The sequence below is a fragment of the Leptopilina heterotoma genome, unplaced genomic scaffold, assembly GCF_015476425.1.
Source record: "Leptopilina heterotoma isolate Lh14 unplaced genomic scaffold, ASM1547642v1 Lhet_6, whole genome shotgun sequence".
Lineage (NCBI taxonomy): Eukaryota > Metazoa > Arthropoda > Insecta > Hymenoptera > Figitidae > Leptopilina > Leptopilina heterotoma.
The window spans coordinates 2,553,595-2,576,541 of NW_025111137.1; the positions used below are offsets into that span (position 1 = coordinate 2,553,595).

The window sequence follows — 22,947 nt, forward strand, 5'->3', positions numbered from 1 at the left end:
TTTTTCGAAAAATAGAAGAAAATTAAACAATTGTTCCAAAGATTTAAGATTGAAACAGTGATGAACTTTGGCGCTAACTTCAGGGACTTTAGGTCCTAAAGAAGAATCAATGCTAAACATAACCTCCAACTAAAGCATGGTTCGACAGTTGTATTGACAGGTGACCAAAGTAGTGTTGTATTTTTCCTTTTTTTAATAAATTTTTAATGTTTCAAACGATGGCAAAAGGATCAACAAGGAAAAAGTGGGAGCTGTTAGAAAACCAAATCGTAACAATATTTCAAATGGATTTTCATTCCTTTGGAAGCGAATTATCGCTATAATACGAATGCCAGACATAACCTCAAACTAAAACATGGTACGGTGTCGTAAACATGGAAATGGACTACAATTGATCAAAGTAGTATTATTTTTTTCCCTTTTTTTAAATTTTAATATTTAAAACGATGGCAAAAGGATCATCAAGAAGGAGGTGTGGGGTGTTAGAAAACCAAATCGTAAAAATATTTCGGATGCATTTCCATTCCTTTGGAAGTGGATTTTCGCCTAAGGTTTAGAAAACCAATTCGTAACATTATTTTGAATGTATTTTCATTCATTTGGAAATGGATTCCACTATTTTTAAATGAAAAGACAAATTAAATTTTAAACGTGGTTTGATGAAAGTGATTCGGCTCCTTAATTAATTTGAAGAAAAGTAGACAATTTAGTTATTAAGGCTGTTTTCGGCGTTCGCCCCGAGTTAACTTCGGGTTAGGGTGGAATCCCATGTCAGCGTCAAAGCATCGGTAGAAAGCGGAAACCATTAAGTGCAAGAGACATTGATGATTGGACCAACGTTAATCCAGAGTTAACCCGGAGTGAATGCCGAAAACAGCCTAAGAAACAATTTAGGAATAACATAAGCTAAAATTTAATAAACACTTCTGAAGTGAAGTCAATGCCTTAAGCATTCTTCAGATGCTCGGCTTACACCACAAATGACAAATGTCGGCTTGAAATGAATTATTTAAAAAAAACTACTTTTATTTTCTTTGGTCTCTTGTAGTCTAGTCTCCATAAAGCAATATAGTTGTCATGACAATGCTTAACATTGCAATTATTTCCCCAGCAACCGTTACCATAGCTAGGATAATTTATCTGGATCCGGCAAGCGTCCTTGTGGCATGTGGACTAACTAGAAAATCCCATTAGTAAGAAAAGGACGGAAATACGTCTCTTCTTTTTTTACTAATGGGATTTTCTAGTTAGTCCACATGCCACCAGGACTCTTGTCGGATTTAGGTAAAATATCTTAGGCCATAGAAAAATCAATTTCCAGAGATGCCAACGACTGTCAACAAAAGCAGCCGCTCTTGCGCTGATCTGACCTTATTTTTAATTTCCTGAAGTTAGTATCGACGCTGAGCATTGAAAAACATTTTTTTTTCATGAAATCTAAAAGAATCAAAAACAATCTTTTAAAGGTTGTAGATTAGAAAAACTGCCTTGAATAATTTTTCAATTCCCTAGATGAATGGAAGAAGTGAAATTGGTGACATTTTCATCTCTAAAAACTCCAAACAATAGTTTTCGATGCTGAGCGTCGACGCTAACTTCAGGAATATTCTTATTGGTAGAAAATAGCGCGCTTATTTGAAAATATCAAGAAAACAGTAAAAAGAGTTATTTATAAAATTAAGTACTTTTAAGTTTAATAAAATGTTTTCTTATCGACATTCAACTTTACTAAATTTGTTTAAGGTTAATATTTAGAAGGAATAACTATCAGTTTTATGGATTATTATTGTGAAGAGCTCCGAAGAAAGGTGCCCAAGAATAAAAAAATGTTAGGTTATGTTTGTAATTTTTTAAATGAAAATACTTAAAGGGGACCAACTCTCAACACCGATTTTTAAGTCTTCATGTAATTTTTGAAAAGAAAATACTTAAAGTGGACCAACTCTCAACACCGATTTTTAAGTCTTCATTATATAAAAAATAATCAATAAAAACTGATTTTAATTTTGCAGAATTAAACAAAAACTTTTAATTAAGGTAAAAATAAAACCAGCATAACCTTAAAATGATTTGCCTCTTAAGGTATCTTTCTTCGCAGTGCATTACATTTTTGAAGTTGTTTTTCTTTTGATATTTAAATATCTTCTTCTTCTTAAATGACTTCTGACTCGGCCAACTCTCAGAACAACAATATTTAACTATATTAAAGCACTTTAAATAAGCGTGTTTTTTTCTACCAATGAGAGATTTGTAGTGACGCAAGCGCAGTTGCTTCTGGTGACGGCCACTGTCTGGAAAGTTATTTCTATAACCTTTTTTTTATCGATACGAACAAAGTACACTGTCAAAACTGTTAGAGGCACTGTTTGCTTGTTTCTCCTTGTTTTCTTTTTTTATAATTTCTTTTGCTTCACTTACTTTTTGCTTTCTTGCTTCAATTATCAAAACAATTGAGCCGCCGGATAGTATGAACACGCATCAAATTTTGATGGCCATTAAAGGAGCATTCAGAGCTCTGCAGGCTGCCTACCTGCGCAGACATAAGATCGTTCACACCTTACTTTTTTCGTTGAAAAATGAGGGAAGATTTGAATATCTATTAAAATTCAAATCTCCCCTTATTTTTCAACGCGAAAAGTGAGGTGTGAACGATCTTCTGCCTGCGCAGGCAGGCAGTCTGCAGAGGTCTGAATGCTCCTTTAGTTAGCCCCTAAAATCTCCTAAAATTAAAAAAAAACTGCTAACGAAATTTTATCCGGCAAATCAATTTAACAACACAAACTTTGAAATTCACGAAATTGAGAACTTATTAATTATTCGAACCCATTTATAAGATCATGGGAGAATTTAAAAATATTTAAAATACTTTCAATTAACCTTCTGCTGTTACTAACTTATCGCGTCCAATCTGACATTAACAATCGTTAGCAATGCCAGAGGGTTAATATTTAAGCGAACTTCCTTTCTTTCTACTATTTTCAATTATGTTTCTAAATGTCTTTTTTTTAATTACTGATAATAATTCTAGACTATTTGAAAAAGTGTCCAAACTGTATGTACATGTTCTATTGAGCTTGACCATCCATTTTGTGACTAATAACATGATTCTGCAATATTTCTCTTGACGTGCAACGTTGTCCGCATATGTGACAACTGTGATTATGCAGAAATTCCATATGCTTACGCAAATTAATTTCAGTATTAAATACTTGTGGCGGATCACAATAATCGCAAACATAGCATACACTTTCAGTTGGATTTTGTTGTATATTCTCCTTGTGCGATTGTTTATGAACTGTTTGTAAATGTTTGGCAAAATCCTCGTGTACGGAGAAAAAGAAACTATTACACAGGAGACATTGAAAAACAGTGTTACTTACACTCGAGTAGAGTAAAACTGGACCTTTATCTGTATCTTTGGTTGGCTTGCTGGCGATTGGAATTGCCGTTTGATTTATCGATTGAACCATTGTAACATTTTGCGGTATCGTTTGTTGTTGAGGATGCGTTTGATAAGTACTGTGAACCATCTGTTGTTTTTGTAATTGTTGAAGATTTTCAGCTTGCAAATGATGCTTCTCGTGTTCGCGTATCACTGGTTTGCTGTCAGTTTTGAAACTGCATAGTAGACAATCGTAGATGTACTTCGATGGTGGTTGTTGATAAATTCTTCTCGATGAATTTGGAGTGCCGACTGAGGAGGTACCGTAGATATCGCTGGCGATTATTTGCGAATTTTGATAAGCCGATGTGTTTGGATCGGTGGGATTTAATTGAGGGTTTGCGGCGTTATTGGATGTATTTTCCATGTAGTGCACTAGTAGATGGGCGGAGAATTCAGCGAGTGTTTTCGCAGTAAAGAAACAAGTGGTACAGGTTAAACTTGTGGAGGCGTCGGTTGGTCGATAGGGAAGTTGTGCTGATGACATACCGGGATTGTAGGGCGGTGGAGGAGGTCTAATTTGCATTCGCACTGGCGCGCTGCGATTCGTGTACGAGTGCGGTAAACCCTGATGCTGTATCATTGCTGGAGTGATGGTTTGTTGACGCGGCGGATGTGAGAGATTTTGAATTCTTGTCGCGGCACCTGAGGGACGTTTTTGTGGTGCATTGCCGCCGACACGTTCCGGCAATTGAATCGGATTTGCACCAGAACGATGACAATTGGAACTAAAGGCGGAATTCACTTCGTTCTGTGGGGGGAAATTCAGTCGACTTTGATGTAGAGTCGGTGGAACTGTTGACCTGGGAACTGAAACATTTTTCCCTAAGGGCAATAGTGGAGGAATAAAGTTTACTGTCATTGGAGTTTTTTGGTTCGGAATGTATTGGATATCGTAATTTGATTTCTGTTTGGAGGGTTTTGATTTGGAGCAATTCGCCTTTTTGGTGTGTTCGATAAAGTCTTTCTCGGCGTTGAAACTCTGTCCGCAGGTTTCGCAGAGATGGTGCATTTTGATCTCTTGTAGTTCCGCCAGACTTCGTACACGTAAACGGGTGGGTGCTACTTTCTCAACGGGGGGTGCTGTTTCTTCAGGTGGTTCTGGTGGTTTGGTTACCTTTTCCGTTGAGGTTTCTTTCGCTTGGGATGTGGAGCTATCACTCATAACGTCCATCATAATGTACTCGATGTATTCCTCAATTATACTCGAATTTGAATCGGATGCATCTTTGGGATCTGCACTGTTGGCGGCTTTTTGAGTTGATTTATTTGAATTGATATCGACCTGTGATGATGATTTTTCGACAGTGGCATTGGCAGTTTTTGGATTCTCTTCCTCTGGCACAAGAACCATTTCAAACGGTAGTGGACTGTCAGTTGTCTTACTTCCCGATAATGTGGATGTTTTTCCGGATTTTGAAGATACACTACCAGCGTCTGATGATGGTAATTCTTCGTTATTTTCTAAAGGATCTTTTAAAATCTCCTTCAAAGTGAGTTGTTTGCCTTTTGTTTCTTTAGAGACTTTTTTTGTCGCTTTCTTTGGACGTTTAGAATCCTTTCCTTGTTTCATATCCATACCTTCGAGTTCAGTCAATAAGGACTCGAATTCAGGATTAATGGCAGTCATCGTTAGATTCTTTTTAACTTTTAAAGTTGCTTGTTCCTTTTTCTCCTTACTCTGATCGGAAGTTTTCGTCTTCTTCTTTCCAGGACTGGTTTTTGAAACACTTTTATTTTTATCCGTCAATAAAGGCATATCTTTAGGCACATCAACTGAGTTTGATGGTTGTCTAACTTTGTCCGAAGATGAACTTTTTGAACTGGTTTCAGAGAGAATATCAATAACCTCAACATCTGAACCGAGTCCATTTTTGGTTTTCGACTTTGAGGTGGAATTTACATTTTCCTCTTCTGTACAATCAAGAACTGCCTGTGAGAAATATGATCTTAAACTGTTACTGGCTTTTGAACTGGATGGTAGATCTGTTAATTTAGCAGCAAGACCATCAAGTATAGTTGGAGGTTGGGATTCGGAATTATTTACAGATTTTCCTTTCGATGCAACTGACGATAAGGCCGAGGAGGGAACAGTTAATCTGAGAATTGATGGTGAAGTCTTTGTTTTTTTTGCCGAAGTTTTGGAATTTGGAGTAAGTGATGAATTAACAGTCGAAGCAGTCTGCTTATTGGAAGATTCGGATGTTGTTGCAAATTGTGAACGTAGGCAAATTAAATTGTGCTCCTTCGCCTCTTGTGAAGTTTCAAAGTAAAGATTGCATGGTTGACATTTGAAAGTGGCTAATTCAAAGGAAACCTTACAGAATGAATTCATTTCTTTCGAACAATTTTTACAATGTGCTTCAACAATATGAATATTAGAGTCGAAGAATTTTGGACAATAAGAACAAATGAATTTTTCCCTCCAAGCACGATGAAATGTCCAATGTTCTTTCATTTCATCAGTTGTTTTACGAACAGTTTTACATTGAGCGCAAATGTAAGCTTTTTGACCGGCATTCGTTGATATTGTCACGTATTCCGGTTTAGTGCTTCTCATATGATTTACATTTAATTCATGCAAGAAATATTCAGTTTTATTGGGAAACATTTTGTTGCATACCAAACACATTACTTTTACTGCTGATGATACAACTGGCGCACTTCGAACGAGTGAAGTGCAATTATGACGTTCTAAATCGATTTCGGATCCGAAGGGTATTCTGAAAAAAAGAAAAACCGTTTTTAGATTTTTTTAAATTATCTATATATATTTATAATTTATTTACCACCCCTCTTCCCTTAAGATAACTTTTTGAATGAATTCACTCAATTAGTAAAAAAAGCTTTGACTACAATGAATGTTATTTCTTTTGTAAAAATTATACCAATTTTAATTACACTTTTTTAATAAATATTTATAATTTAATGGAAAATACGTATTTTTAAACAACTGTTATAAACAAATACAAATTTTCACCATTTTTCCATACAAATAAGTGTAAATGTTTTTTTTCTATAAAATCAACTAATTATAACTTATAAAAAATAATGAAATTTTCAAATGCAATGAGGTAGGTTAATTTTTTTAACGATTATTATAAACTAACTGTACAAGGAAAAAGCGTTTCCTTTATTGTTTACAACAAAAACAATAGAATAAATATATCATCAGTTTCCTTGAAAGTTTCCATTGATAAATATATTAGTTTCACTTGACCTCCAACGATTTCATTTATTTAGAAAAACAATGTTGAAAATATGAATTTATTTATTACAATTGATAACAAAAATACAAAATAAATTTTATTTTTTAAATTTGTTAATTAAATGCAATCAGTAAAAAATAACTGAAAAATTAGTTAATTTTGTTAGACTTTTCGTAAATAATTAAATTATTTTGAAGAATTTTTTTAAATTTATTGAAAATAATGTTTTTTTTTAAATAATATTTTAATTGAAAATAATTGGAATTGACAAAGAATTTTATAACAACTTTTGATAATAATTGATTTTTTTTTTTAAATTTTATTACAATTTTTATAAATAATTGAACTCGTTCGAGATATTTTATTAAAATTATTTGAAAATAATTTAATTCTTGAGATGGATTTTTTAAAATAATTGAAGCCTTACGTTTAATTTTGTTAATTTTTTTTTTAAATTTTGAATTCCTGCGATAACATTCTTCGGAAGAATCCAATTATTTTTATAAATAGTAAAATTCTTCGCAGGAATTAAATTTTTTAAAAACAATTTGAATAAAATTTCACGAAAGGATTGGATTATTTAAAAAAAAAATTTTAATAAATATTTTCTAAAGAATTCAATTATTTTCTAGTTAAATATTCCGCGTAGCTTTTTAATTTTAATAATTTTCAGAAAGTTCTTCTAGAATTCGATTATTTAAATACAAAAACTCAAATTTTTATACCTAATAATTGTAACTGTCTATATTTTTTTCATAACCCATTAACGCCCACCAGGACGCAAAATGTACCATGATTTCACGACTCTTATTTTGTATGAAATAATTAGTTAAAAATTTTAGGAAATACCATTTCCGACGTAAAATTTATCGCTCTTTCTGAATATGAAGCTAAAATTTGTTTATAATTATCTCAAAAAAATTTATAACAATTTAATTACAAAAAAACACACTTTTTTATGAAAAAAAAATGTTTCAATTATTATTTTGACATTTAAAACTAAAGAATATGGTCTCTAAAGCACAAAATATCGCGTCCTCGAACTCTCAGCTATAAAAATCCATAATTACTTTTTATTAAATTCAAGATGGCGGATATGAAAATGGCCATTTTTCCAAAATGCAAAAGGCTGAAAAAAATTTTCGGGTAATGTTTTCCAAAAGTTATTAGATTTGATTGAAAATGGTTACTCGGGGGTTTTTAGGGTCGCTGATTACGAATCTGATATCACTTTTTTAAAATTCAAAATAGCGGATTAAATATGGCGGACAATTTTTTAAAAAGTGATTAAATTTGCTTGAAAATGGTTACTCGGAAGTTTTTGGGGACGCTGATTACGAATCTGATGTTACTTTTTTAAAATTCAAAATGGCGGATCCAATATGGCGGACATATTTTTTAAAAAGTAATTGGATTTGCTTGAAAATAGTTACTTGGGGGTTTTTGGGGTCGCTGATTACGAATCTGATGTTGCTTTTTCAAAATTCAAAATGGCGGATCCAATATGGCGGACATATTTTTTAAAAAGTAATTGGATTTGCTTAAAAATAGTTACTCGGGGGTTTTTGGGGTCGCTGATTACGAATCTGATGTTGCTTTTTCAAAATTCAAAATGGCGGATCCAATATGCTGTTAATTTTTTTAAAAACTGATTGGATTGGCTTTAAATTAACCATTCGGGGGTTTTTGGGGATGCTGATTACGAATCTGTTGTCACTTCTTTAAAATTCAAAATAGCGGATCCAATATGGCGGACAATTTTTTAAAAAGTGATTAGATTCGCTTGAAAATAGTTACTCGGGGGTTTTTGGGGATTCTGATTACGAATCTGATGTCACTTCTTCAAAACTAAAAATGGTGGATCCAATATGACTGACAATTTTTTAAAAAGTAATTGCATTTGCTTCAAAATGGTCATTCGGCGGTTTTTGAGGATATTATTTATGAATCTGACTTCAGAACAATATTATGTTTATCCTCCACGTCCGTAATCCGTCAACAAAATTTTAATGACGTTGCCCAGCTCTTACGACAAGGAGGTCGACGTGCAAAAAAGCTACTTTTTTTATTTTATTTTTAAAATTTTGTTTGTTTTTTTTTATTTTAAATTTTTTTTTGTATATTTTAATATTTTTTTAAATAAATAATATAAAATTTTAATTCTGCTTTCTAAATCTGAATCAACGATAATTATGACACCTATATAATTATGACATTTTTTTATAGGGGAGACTGGGGTAAACCCGCGCACAGGGTAAACCCGCTCACCAGCGATTTAACGCGATGAACTCAACTTAAGATGGAGATATTGATACTGTGAATAGTACTTACCATTCAACTTATATTAACGAACTTTCGTTTAGTTTCATGAATTCAACATAGAATCAGAGGCAATCAAATGTTTTTAGAGGTATCAGAAAAAAAACGTTGTTTGGATTTTTAAGTTCTTCGATCATTATTTTTGAGTCTTAATTTATTTGGCAAATTTTTTTTTGTTGCTATTGGATGTCCTTTTTGAAGTACATGTATAGTTTTATCTTATTTCAAAAAGATTTAATTAAATTTATTCTGAAATGTGAGGAATACACTGGGGGTAAAGTCGCTCACATGAAGTCGGGGTAAACCCGCTCACTTAGTTTTTAATTTAAAATTTAGAATAAAATAATTTCACGTATTATATTTCAACAATAACACAATTTATGACTTATTAAAACCAAAATTGTAACTACATTTCACTTTCTCTTAATAAAATATAACACTATTTAAATCCATAGTTGTAATTCATGAAATCTATGTTCATTATTTATTAAACCAATTTGTTGTTTATAGAATTGTTTATATAACTCATAAATTATCAATAATAAATCATACTTATAAGACGGGAATAAGACGAACTTTAATATTTAAAAAATAAAACTGTTCCGTCTTGAAAAGATAAAGTGAGCGGGTTTACCCTGGAAAATTGTGATTTCGAAATTTGTATATGTGTATTAAAAAGTTTCTCTAAGTAAAACTAAAAAAGATAAATCAAAAGGAAAAGAGACTAACACAACACGTGGTTTGATTAAAAACAAGTGACGCACATATATATACCACATTGAATGCACAATTTTCGTGTCCTTTTGTTGCACTTTGCATGATAGTGGCTATATTTTTTGAGGCAAAATAAAAAAAAAAATTTTAAATAGAATTAAAAAAAAGTGGCTTTTTTGCACGACGACCTCCTTGTGGTAAGAGCAACAATAAACCTAATATTGTTCTGATGTTAAATTCGTAATCAGCATCCTCAAAAACTCCGGAATGACCATTTTCAAGCAAATACAATTACTTTTTAAAAAATTGTCCGCCATATTGGATCCGCCATTTTGAATGTTGAAAAAGTGATATCAGATTCGTGATCAGCGACCCTAAAAACCCCCGAGTAACTATTTTCAAGCAAATCCAATCACTTTTTAAAAAACTAGCGCAGTCGACGGCCGCAAGCGGCCGTCTCCTTTGCCGTTCTCTGCCATTTCTCAATTCAGTTCCCTGCCTAATTTTTAATTAATTACAATTTTTCTTTTTTCTTTGTGAATTTGATATACAATTAAACTTACACAAACATATAAGCGTAAGGCATATGAAACTGGCGAACGCTAAGCATTAAATAGGGAATTATCTTTAACTGTTCTACGCCATTTCTAAATTTAGTTTGCTACCTAATTTTGAATTAATTCTAATAACTTTAATTTCATTACATTTAAATATAAGATTTAAACTCCTGCCCTATTATAATTATATTCTTTGTTACTATTATTAATAATTATTTATTATTTTCAATAATATTGATTTCAATTTATTTATTCTAATTTCTTTTTTAATAAACATAAATTGATAAATATATACCATTTGTCTAGTTTTAATTATCTGATGCTGAATTAGAATGTATGTTCATTGTTATTAATAATATTAAAAAAAGTTTTTTGTTTATTTAATTTTCTTAATTACTTTTAATTAAAAAATGAATAAAAATAAATATTTATTTTTTATCAATTTCAAAAAAGGCTATCAACATTTTAAAAGTTAGCGCCAACAATTGGACAACCGCAGCTCCATCTGCAACATGCACTTTGCTTATGATAGTATGCCTTTCTCCAATGCTTTTTTCCTAATCGCGCTGCGAGTTCTCTTCGATATTTTCGATATTCGATCTTGCCCATGCCTTCATGCTTTTTTTTGGTAGGATATGTCCGCCATATTGGATCCGCCATTTTGAATTTTAAAAAAGTAACATCAGATTCGTAATCAGCGACCCCAAAAACCTCCGAGTAACCATTTTCAATCAAATCTATTAACTTTTGAAAAACATTACCCGAAAATTTTTTTCGGCCTTTTGCATTTTGGAAAAATGGCCATTTTCATATCCGCCATCTTGAATTTAATAAGACGGGTTTTAGTTTCTACCAATACATTTAAGTTTCTACCAATCTGGAAAATCAGGAAATAGCTAGGGAATTTAATTTGACCGGAAAAAAATAATAATTAGTTACCATTATAGCTATTTTAGTAGGAAAATATTACTATTTGAATCAGTGATTGACTTTTTGTTATCAAATTAGTTATTTTAACCAATTCAAATGCAGAGAACAATATTTATCAATTTGTAGTACTTTAATTAATGTATTAAAAAAATTAAATTTTCCATACAGTTTTTGGAGTTATAGTAGAGTCTAATTGGAACTAATTGTATCGCAAGTAGACCCTACGTTACGACTGCTAAAACCTAACATAAGACCTAAATTTTAGGCTGAAAGTAGGGCTTAAATTTTGACTCGGGTCTGTTTTCATAAATATTATACACCAATAAAAATTGAAGTAAAAAGCAATTTTTTAAAAGCGAATTAATATAATGAAACTTTTTCTTAATTTGATAGGAAAATTCCCGGTTCGGCATATTCCCAGCTTTTTACAGTTTTTCCCGTTTGGTAGATACCCAGTTAAATGTATTAGTATAAACAGAAAACTGTACGACAGCAAGTAATACAATCTATATTTATATGAACTTAAGAAACAGTATTTTCATAAAATAAGTAAATTTTTATAGCCATTTGTAGATTTATTTATGGATAAAATCAAGTAAATTTAAATTTGACAAAAAAGAGATAAACCGTGAAAAGTTTGGACAAAGCAGGGAATTTTGTTAAACAAAAATAGACACCGTGTTAACTTTTGTCTTTACATTGCTCAAAACATCTCTTAAAGTTAAATCTAGAGTTAAAATGAAAAAACGTTTTAACATGTAAGTTTTTGCCTAGTGGCATAATATGCTTGTATTGTATCACAGGTGACTTACAATTCTTGACATCCTGCGAAATCATTTTAATCATAAAAAATTTCCATTTTCAATATTTCTGAACTTCTTGAAAATATTAGATTGATTTGATAAATAATTTTGAATTGCACTATTTTGACATCAAAATATTAATCAGAGACTCAAAAAATACTACTGAATTATACTTCATATAGTAATTAGTATCGATTTTTTGATATATTGAAAATTTTTTTATATTTCTTGTAGGATAGTATTTTTTGCAAAATTATGATAAAATCTGACTAAATAACATATAATATTCATTTTTAGAAAGTTTAAAAGCTATCCATTAAAAATTGTGAAATTTGGAAATTTTCCATTTTTCAAGTTTTTGAAAATATTTTTATATTTACATCTTAGTTGTAGAATAGTATTTTTTGAAAAATTATGCTAAAATGTGACCAAATAACATGTAATACTCAAATATAGAAAGTTTAAAAGCAATCCATAAAAAATGTAAAATTTTGAAATTTTCGATTTTTTGAAAACATTTTTATACTTACATATTAGTTATAGGACTTTATTTTTTGCAAAGTTATGCTATAATGTGACTAAATAACATATAATACTCAAGTATATAAACTTCAAAAGCAATCCATGAAAAATAAAAAATTTTGAAATTTTCGATTTTTTGAATTTTTTGAAAAAATTGAATATCTCCCGTTCTAATTAATATTTTTTAAATCTGTAAATTTATAAACCTTCCTTGGGTCAATACCTAATAACCTACCAAGTTGGACTTAAATCGATTCACATGTTTTTGTGTGATTGGGGTACAAAGTTTTTGTGACAGACAAACATACATACATACATACATACATACATACATTAAATTTTTTAAGAACATTTTTGGAATCTCTGATGTCCATAATAACTAATCATGTTAACATTTTGAAGTTTTAAGCAATGTACAGACAGACATCTGATTTTATTAATAAGGATTGAAATTTTGACGAAAATTTTTTTTTAAATTTTTGAACATAATTCAAATTCTGCGAAGAATTTTTGTAACTTTTGAAAATAATTGAATTTCTGTAATCATTTGTAACTTTTCCAAAATCCAATTTTTTTTAGTATTTTTAACTAAAATTCTTCTATCAATCTAGAATTTATGAAAATTGTAAAAATTATTCATAAAATAATTTATAAATCATAATTTTATGATAGTTTTTGAAAAATTAAGTTATTTAAAAAGAAATTATTGTCAGAAATTGAAAAAATTGAAGGTTTTGTATTAAAATTCGAGGTAATTTCATAGTTTACGAGCCAAAAAGGAAAAAAAATTCAGAGTTTTCTCATGAATTTTAAAAATCCAATTTTTTCCAGTACTTTTAGTAAAAATCCCTGACTTTTCCCTGAATTCCCTGACTTCCCTGACCTGTGGCAACCCTGTTGTAAACGCAAATTCAATATTAATTATGAAATATTTTGAATTCTAAAAATGTACTTTTTCCAGCACTTTTAATAAAAATCCCTGAATTCCCTGATATGTGGCAACCCCAGGCTTTACAGTGCCCCTAAAAAGTATTTTAGGGGAAATAGGGGACTGAAAATTAAAAAATAGGGGACCATAAAAATTGGTTAAATAAAGATAAAAATATAGGTAATTTATTTAAACAGGGTTGCCACAAAAATTTAACTTCATTTTTCCCTGACTTTTCTCTGATTTCCAAACACAACTTGGACTTTTTCCCTGACCCTAAAGAATATTCTCATTCACTCTAAAAATTATTAGATACTCAAAAAAATGTTCTATTAAATTTACTTACAAATTTCTTCAAAAGTAAAATTATTCGAAAACGTCAATAGTTTTATTTAAAATAAATATTTAATCATTTTTTTTTCATTGGATAAAAATCATTATTTTATTATTATAAGAATATTGTTACTGTAATTTCTTCAAAATTATTTGTAGAGGAGAGTCTCCAGTTGTGAGACACCTCCAGTTGTGAGACAGCCAATTTTTTTTAACATGCAATATTAAAAAGCCGATTGGTTTATATAAAAACATTTCTTTTTATATGAGCCAACTTTTTCGTGTACGCCGAAGCGGATATATAAACTGTTTTTGTTAAATACCAACACTGTGTGTGATAATCGACTAAAAAGCGTTTTTTCAATAAATGCAAAGTACTTTTTGTCCAAGTTAATTAATTGGAAAAGGTAAATGTAATGCATTTTCTTTTAGTGTTTTCCTTATATTTTGTGATGCAATATTGCCTTGTTCCAATCTACGGTTGAAAATAATTTAATTTTCCTTTTTCAAAATAGCGCCGATTTCTGGGTGTGAGACACAGCATATTACCAGTTTGTGAGACGGTGTTAACACCCATCTGGGCAGCATAAAAAATACGACTTTGCAGGCATACTATTTAAATGTTGTTTTGATTTTTTTTCGAGTATTTTTGGGCATGTCAAGTGGAAAAAAGTCAATTGATTCAGAAGAAATCAATTTTAATGCTCTTGTTGAAGCTATTAAATTGTGTTTATTTGATAGTCATATTTTGGCGAATAAATATTATTATTTAGTATATAATAATATATATTATTAATATATTTAATTATTTCTACTAAACATAACGTTTTATGTCAAACTTATTAAATTTTAGCAATTTTTAATGAGTGTCTCACAACTGGAGACATTTTTTTTTTAAAAAAAGCGATGTGCTCGGAAAATGTATCGTAAAATTTTTTGAGTTCATCAAAACACTATACTTTCTTTTAATAAAAGTTGCGTATTTCTGTTACCTTTCGAGCGGTGTATTTTATTTACAATTTCGTTTACCCGTTTACAATTTACGGGTCAAAAATAAAACCCGTCTCACAACTGGAGACTCTCCCCTATCATTTCAATTCAAATAACATTTTCTAGAATTTTTAACTAAAATTCTACTTTAAATCAATAACATTAATTATTATTCAATTAAACTTCTTCAAAAAAATTAATTCTACAGAATTGTTAGTTAAAAGTACGAAAAATAATAATTTAATTCTACGACAAATTAATTATTTAAATACAAAAATAAATAATATTGAATGTTTCTTAAAATTTAATTTTTACGAAAAATTGTATTAACAACTTTTGAAAATATTTCATTTCTTTTAAGGAATTTAATTAAAATTTTAATCAAATTTATTATATTAAAGAATTTTATAACAATTCTTTAAAATAATTGAAAACATTTTGAAGAATTTTATTAAATTTTTTAAAAATAATTGAATTTCTGAGAAGAATTTAAATAATAATTTTTGAAAACAATTGAATTCATGAGAAGAATTTTATTAAAATTTTTGAAAATAATTGACTTCTTGAGAAAAATTTTTAAAAAATTTGTGACAATATTTTAATTATTGAGAAGAATTTCCCTATCTATTTATAAAGATAATTTAATTCTTGACCAGAATTTTTAAAAAATTTTTAAAATAATTTAATTTCTGCAAAGTATTTAATTACTTTTCAAAAGAATTTTTCTTGTGATGAATTTTGATATTTATCAAAATAATTGAATTTTGGAAAAGAATTTTATTAAAATGTCCTGAAAACACTCTACGTTATTAAAATTCCTTAGAATAATTGATTTTATGGGAAGAATTTATGCGTTTTTGTTGTTTATCAAGCTAATTGAATTCTTTTGCAAAATTACTTAAAAATTTTTGAAAATATTAATTGATTTTCTGCGACTAATTAAATGTTATTTATGAAAATATTTAAATTATTGCAACGAATTTTATTGTTTTATTGAATAATTGAATGTTTCTTAAATTGAATTCTTTCCTCAAGTTTTAATAAAATTTTTAATAATAATTGCATTTTTCAACGAATTTTTTAAAAATTTTATTAAAAATATTTGAAATTCTGAGATGAAAATAATTGAATTCGTAAATCAAATTTTATTATTTATAAAAATAATTGAATATTTTCGTAGAATTGTATCAAAAAGTTTTTTCTATAAGTAAATCTGTTGATAAATTTTATGAAAATAGTAAATATTGAAAATTATTGAATTGCAAATATCTTTTGAAAGTAATTGAACTTTTGCGCAAAGATTTTTATAAATTTTTGAAAATAATTTGATTTTCGGCGAAAAATTTTGCTATTTGTAAAGATAATTGAATTCTTGACGAGATATTCGTGAAAAATTTTAAAAATAATTGAATTTCTTTGAAGAATTTTAATACTTTTGAAAATAATTGAATTCTTGAGATGAATATAGTAACTTATGAAAATAATTGAATTTTGTAAAGAATTTTATTAAAATTCCTAAAAATTATTGAATCAGAATTTCTGTGAAGAATTTTGTTATTTATCAAGATAATTGCATTAAAACTTTTGTAATAATTAAATAATATTAAAAAATTCATTCTTGTCGGAAATAGAAAAAATTTTTAAAGGTTTTTTTTTTTTTTTGAAGGTTTTGTATTAGAATTAGTGGCAGTTTCATAGTTTACGAAGCTAAATTTGGTGTGAATTCATCATTAAAAGATAACAGAAAAAAATAGGGGAAATTTAGGGGAAATTTTCAAAATAGGGTACGTTTAGTGGCCAAAATTAAAAAAAGGGGACTTTTAAGGAAATAGGGGACAGACTGTGAAGCCTGCAACCCTGTAATATTATGAAATAAATTATTTATAAGAAGAAAAAAATGAAAGTTTTCCAATAGACTCACCTGCAATCACGGCAGACGTGTTCAGCAACAAACAGATATTCCTCCTTATTATTCGAATTTCCCACTTTGTCCGTTAAATTCATACAAGGCACAATGGACAATTTTGGAAATGAATAACGACTCGCAAGGAAATTCACGTCCTTGTTGTGATTAAACCAATGGCTGTAGAATAACGATCCAATTCCAAAGAACATCACCTTACAAATATTACACAAAAACGTAACATGTCCTTGACGATTAACCAATGCGTGCTTCTCCAAATGACGTCGCATCTCAGGCAGTGAATTCAATAATATTTTACAAGAACTGCAGAATAATTTCGGCAAACGACTCGATCTGTCTCTATTACACAATCTATTGACTCTATAATGAACCTCGAAGCATTCCAATCGTCGAAAGAGTACTTGACAAATTTCGCAGAGAAGTACCATTTCAATTTGCATATCGTCATTGACTAATGTTGACGTATCATTACTGTGACATGGACACATTGTTATTTTCTGCACCACCGTCTCCTCTTTCTCACTCGCATTCGTATGCGTAATGACACTGGTTGCATTCTCATTCTCGTTTCTCCTCAATTCCTCGCTGGTCGATGAGCACACTGTGATTTCCTCGTTCTGAAGGGACATTGATTCCTCGGTGGAATTATTTTTACAGAATATTTTGTCCTTCCACTGGGCATATTTATTCGCCCATTCATTTTCCGAGGCGACTTTTTGCTCCTTGCGGATTTCCTCATCCCTCTTGCGTATTGTCGCGTCGTGGAATGCCTCCTGGAGTTCACGTTCCGTGTGCTGATAGATGTGATCGAAGAGACTCTCCTTTGTCTCGAGGGTTATTGAACAAACACCACAGCGTAAATTATTTCTCGCCTGCGGTAACGCCTTCTTTTTAGCACTCACGTTCGATTTTACACTCGATGATGATCGATTTTTATTTGCAGTCTTCGATTTTGGTTTATCATTTTGATCGTGAATCAATTGAATGTGGAGATTTAGATTCTTTCTACACTTGTACTGATTGCCGCAGTGTTCACATTTTAGGGGTTTTTTGTTTTTGGAGTGACAACTGGCTTTGTGTAAGGAGAAGGAGTGGTATGTTGGAAAAGTTGTTTTGCAAAATTTGCACGAAATGAATTGTGGGTCTTTGATTATTTCCGCCTCGGTGTAGGGATCACATGGGACGAATTCGATTGAATCGCGTGATGATGGGGCTTCTACTGAGTAGCGTGTGGGATTGGATTGATCGGCATTATCGTGGGCACTGTTACTCTCGTCTGAGGCCCAGTCTTCGACGATTGTGCTGAGATCTTCTCTCTCGTTCTCGAGGGCGATTACCAGTGGATTCTCTTCTTCTTCGTCGTCATCCTCATCGTCATCGTCGTCGTCGTCGTCGTTTCTATCCATTGCCAGGGCTATTTTATCATCCTCGTCAATATCGTTGTCTGTTGTGTTTATCTGTTCAGTGAAGGCGTTGAGAATTTCGTTATGTCTCTCCCTTTGGCGTTTTACTTGAAGACGTTTGTAGACGTTGAAAAACGATTGCGATTGCTTGTCGTATGAGAAATTTGAGTTTAGCAAAAAATCAATGTACTTCTCCTCGAGAATTTCAATTTCCGACGCTGAATAATCTAAATCCAGCGCACCGACCAGAGTTTCAAGACGTATTAACAATACTTTTGGATAATTTTCAATATTGTAGGAAATTTGCTTTTGATTGTGATCCTGATTTCTATTTTCTACTGGATAGTCTTGATTTTCTTGTAGGTTGTTCAAATATTTGGCAACGTTGAGCATTTCACCGTTAAATGTATTGATGCGAATGAAATCTTGTGGATAATTTCCGAATTGAAGGAGCGCCTCCTGGGGTATTGGTTCACTCGACATTGTACCGTCCTCATGCAGAAGATAATATTTTTCATTCTGGAAATTCTCCGTCTCTTCGTGTTCCTCCTCCTCCTCCTCTTCCTCCTCTTGATCTACTGGATCGTCTTCGATTTTTTCAACTTTAATGCCTCTATTTCTCCATCTAATCGCGTAGGGATTGTTTAGCATATTTTCTAATCGTGTTAAAATTATTCGCGCTTCTTTCATTGGGGTTTTTGGTTTTTTGTAGAGATAATTCAAAATTGATGATTGATTCAATTCTAAATTATTATGACTACTTGTTCGTGTTTTCGATTTACTGCGGATGATTTTTTTCTTCTTTCTTGGCAATTCATTTGATATTGAATCATCACTGGTGGAAATTCGTCGTTTCTTTCTTGGTTTTTCATCCTCGGTGCTTGTTTCATCGCTACTTGAAATACGACGACTTCGATGTTTTCGTTTCACTTTCCACATACTACGATTATTGAACCATGATGAACCTTCTTCGGTGCTGTCGTCACTTTTTCTTGTTTCGTTCGCTTCAGTCTTCTTTGTGGGTGGTGATGAATCGGATTTTTTTCGTATTAAATGATAGTCTTGGGTTTTTGATATTTTTGGACCAACTTTTGTTCGGGAATTCTTACTACCACCGGCTTGTGTGCCGCTGTCGTTTTGCAAATTTAACATTGTTTTGTAGCAAGATTTACGATTGTAGGGAATTGTTCGTCTACAAACGCAAGTCTCTTCTTCATTCTTCATTGCCACCTCTTCATTCTTCATTGTCACCTCTTCATTCTTCATTGTCACCTGTTCATTCTTCATTGTCACCTGTTCATTCTCAGAATTAAGTTGTTTCTCGGATTCTGTATTTTTTGTCATCACTTTTGATGTAGAAGGTGATTCATTGCTAATTTCGTGTTTTGCAATTTCCTTATTGAATTCTTTACTATTTGTAATGGCGAATCTTTTTTGATTTCTTAATCTATTTCTATCGAACGGTATCATACGACAACAGCCCCAAATGTGTGTTGGTCTCATTTCGGGAGAATTTTGACTTTTATTTCCATCCGAGGATTTTTCAATTTTTGGCTTTTTTCTCTTGTCAACGTAACCCCTTTGCCATCGATTTCTATCTAGTTTTTTAGTTTTCCGCACATGATTGTGTTGCTGTTGTTGTTCATGATGATGTTCATGTTTTTTTGTTAGTCTCGTTATTTCCTGCTGAGATAAACGTTCTAAATTAATTGACACAGATTTACATTGTTTCAATAAATCTTTAACATGTGCAGCCTGTTCCATTTTTCGTTTCATTGAAGCTGGAGCTGGACGGTTAATAGGTGGTGCTTTTCTATTATTTACAACTGGTGGATCACTTACATTTTGCCAAAAATTCATCGGCAACGGCGTTTTCGAGCGTGTCATTGGTGGATCGATGTGATAATCGTCGGAGTCTGACATTTTAATATTATTTTCTTTATTTAATTTCTCGTTATTGCTTTAAATAATTTTTCTTTTTTCCAGCTATCTTTCCGAATGTCTGGAACTGAAAAATTAAACATTTTTTATTTTACTATTTTCCCATTTGAATAAAAGTACAAATTTCAAATAAATTGCAAAATGTTGTGAAAAATTAAAAAACTCTAAAACTAGGCAAATAAAATAAACAAAAACCAAACGAATGAAGTAAACAAAAAACATGTAAATTATTTAAATAAAATAAGCAATAAGCAAATAAAATAAGCAATAAGTAAATAAATAAAAAAATCAATATGTAAATACATAAAATAAGTAATAAGAGAATAAATAAAATAAGCAACAAGTAAATAAATAAAATAAACAATAAGCAAATAAATAAAATAAACATTGAGAGAATAAAATAAGCAGCAAGAAAATAAATAAAATTAACAATAAACAAATAAAAAAATAAGCTATAAGTAAATATACAAAACTAACAATAAACTAATAAAATAATAAGTAAATAAATAAAATAAATACAAAAATTATTTTAATAAACATTTAAAAAATGGAATAAATATGTAAACAAATAGAAAACAAATTATTTATAAAATAAAGTTTAATATTGTATTAAACATAAACAAAATAACCAGAAAAAGTAAATAAATGAATTAATTCACAGTTGGAAAATAATGATCCTAAAGTTCTGAACGTTCAAATGAACGAAATTTATTTTTTTCATCTTCAAATTAAATTTTTATTAAAATATTTTGTGTCACTATGAATAAAATTAATTATAAAGTTTCTTCATATACAATATTTAAGTTTTTAAATTTCATTACAATCAGTAATTGATGAAAATATTTTTAATAAAAAGTGTTTCGTTCATTTGAACGTTCAAAACTTGTGAAACGTGGAAAATAAAATTAATAAAGTATATTAAATAAATATTAATTTACCTGTTTTATTTATCAATTAAATTAAATTATTTATTTATTTTCATTTATTTAGAAAATTATGCAGCTAAATTGTAAAATAATACTAATAAATAAATGATAGGTACTTTCTTATTTCAACAAAATATTGAAGATCAACGAAGTTGAAGTCCACAACGTTGATCAACGAAAAAAATTTGTTTCCTCTATTCGAATATTATTTTTAATTTAATATTTAATTGTATAACAATTATTATCAGAACATAAACATCAATCTATTTTTCTAAATATTTTTGTGTCAATATTGTTGCAATATATTTTATTAATTTACTAAGTAAACAATTTTTTTCGTTGATAAACGTTGTGGACTTCAATGTGCGGTGAAGATCAAACGTTTAAAGAAACTCCATTTGAAACAAAGAAAAATATTTTTTCAAAAATTTATTAATAATTTTGTCTTTAAAAATGACTAACTAAATATTAAATATTAGATATTCTGGATTAATTCTATAAAAAATATATAGAGAAATACCAAAATAATAATAACGATAAGAATAAAAATAACAAAGTATTGAAATTTTAAGTCGTCACGTGAAGTGACATTCTGTATTGAAAAAAAAATCTTTAAACTTATTTTTATTAGATAATACAAATATATCAAATTACAATATTTTCTAGTGTCGGCTAAGAGATTTTTTTTTTAATAATAAATACACATAATAATAGGATTATGAAAATATTAGGAGAAAAAAATTTGTCTTAGAAATAATGAAAAACACGAAATTTATTTCTTTTGTGCATTAGGATTTTAATACAAAGAAATAAAAAACTTTTACATAATGTGAAAAAATGTGAAAATAAATAAATAATTTTTAATTGTTCCAAAATATATTTAATTTCTCCTATTAACTTATTCGCAATTATTAAATTTGTCAGAAAAATGTACAAGTTGGCACAAAAAAATTGTACGTAAATTAAAATTAAATTGACAAATTTTATAACATTGAGCAATTAAAAGTGTGTAAATTATCAATTTTGAATGATAGAGAAAATTTTTTATTTATTTAAAAGAATATATTAAAATAGAAAAAAATCTTTATGAGAAATTAAAAGGACTGAGAACATTTTTCACCCTAAAAAAATGGCGTCCTCGACAATTATGACGCCATTATATGTAAAATAGAGTTAATTTTGGGAAATTATATTTATTTCTAAAATCATAATCAACATGTTTAATTGTTTTTCATTGAAGAAAAATGAAAAACAATTGAAATGAACATTAACAATGAATAGTTATTGTACTGTTAAGAAGGTTAAAAAAGTGTGGTTAGAAATTAATTTCAAGCCGAAAACGTGAAAAAAATTTTAAATCAACTTACTTGTTTAATTAACAGATTTGAATGAGTTCAATCGATGTTCTCGTGTGTTGAAAAATCACTTTTTCATATTAGTTTTATACTTTTTTTTAAAATTTATTTTCCACTTGGAAATTTATTCATTGTAAGAGACACACTGTACCACATTTTTCCATATGTATAGGTTCACTTGCAGCATCTCACACACAAATATGACAGCTGCAGGTGTTTTTTTAATCTAAAGTCACGTACATTTTCCAAAGCGCCAAATGAAACGGAAATCACAAAATTTCATTGGTTTTTCTCCTAGAGAAAGAAAATTTCAAACGAAATTAACTAATCAAATTCAATGTAATAAATTTAATTGTATCAAAAATTCGTATTTTGAAAACCTTTTTAATGATAAATTACCAATTTTTTGATAATTATTTCAAGAAATGTGATTTTATTCTCACTGATTTAGAACATGAGGCACAGTTCCATCAGCCAATCAGAATAGAGTTGTTTTTCGCGGATTGTTTTAAATTAGCGTAAAAAAAATTACCAAATTTGTAAATTAGTGGAATTAGAATAATATTTAATTTGTAAATATTTTTAGATCATTAAATCATGTTTTAATGTTTTCATTATTTGTTGTTATAAATATTTAAAAAAAAGAATTTT

At 29.5% G+C, this 22,947-nt stretch overlaps 1 protein-coding gene across 1 annotated transcript; it reads right to left on the bottom strand.

Annotated features, from left to right (window-relative positions):
- Nucleotides 1–200: 200 nt before the first annotated feature.
- On the bottom strand, nt 201–22,480 carry LOC122509127. The gene is made up of 3 exons (XM_043622930.1): nt 22,309–22,480; nt 16,669–20,082; nt 201–6,165 (listed from the first exon to the last, which is right to left on the bottom strand). The coding sequence occupies exons 2-3, from the start codon at nt 19,995–19,997 to the stop codon at nt 3,066–3,068; spliced, it is 6,429 nt and encodes a 2,142-aa protein (XP_043478865.1). The 5' UTR covers nt 19,998–20,082; nt 22,309–22,480; the 3' UTR covers nt 201–3,065.
- Between the last annotated feature and the right edge of the window lie 467 nt (nt 22,481–22,947).

Coding starts and splice junctions, on each gene's coding strand:
- LOC122509127 (XM_043622930.1), bottom strand. CDS start 19,997: ATGTCAGACTCCGACGATTATCACATCGATCCACCAATGACACGCTCG. Junction 6,166..16,668: donor CACGTCTGCCGTGATTGCAG/GTGAGTCTATTG, acceptor TCTTTTTTTCAG/AATACCCTTCGGATCCGAAA.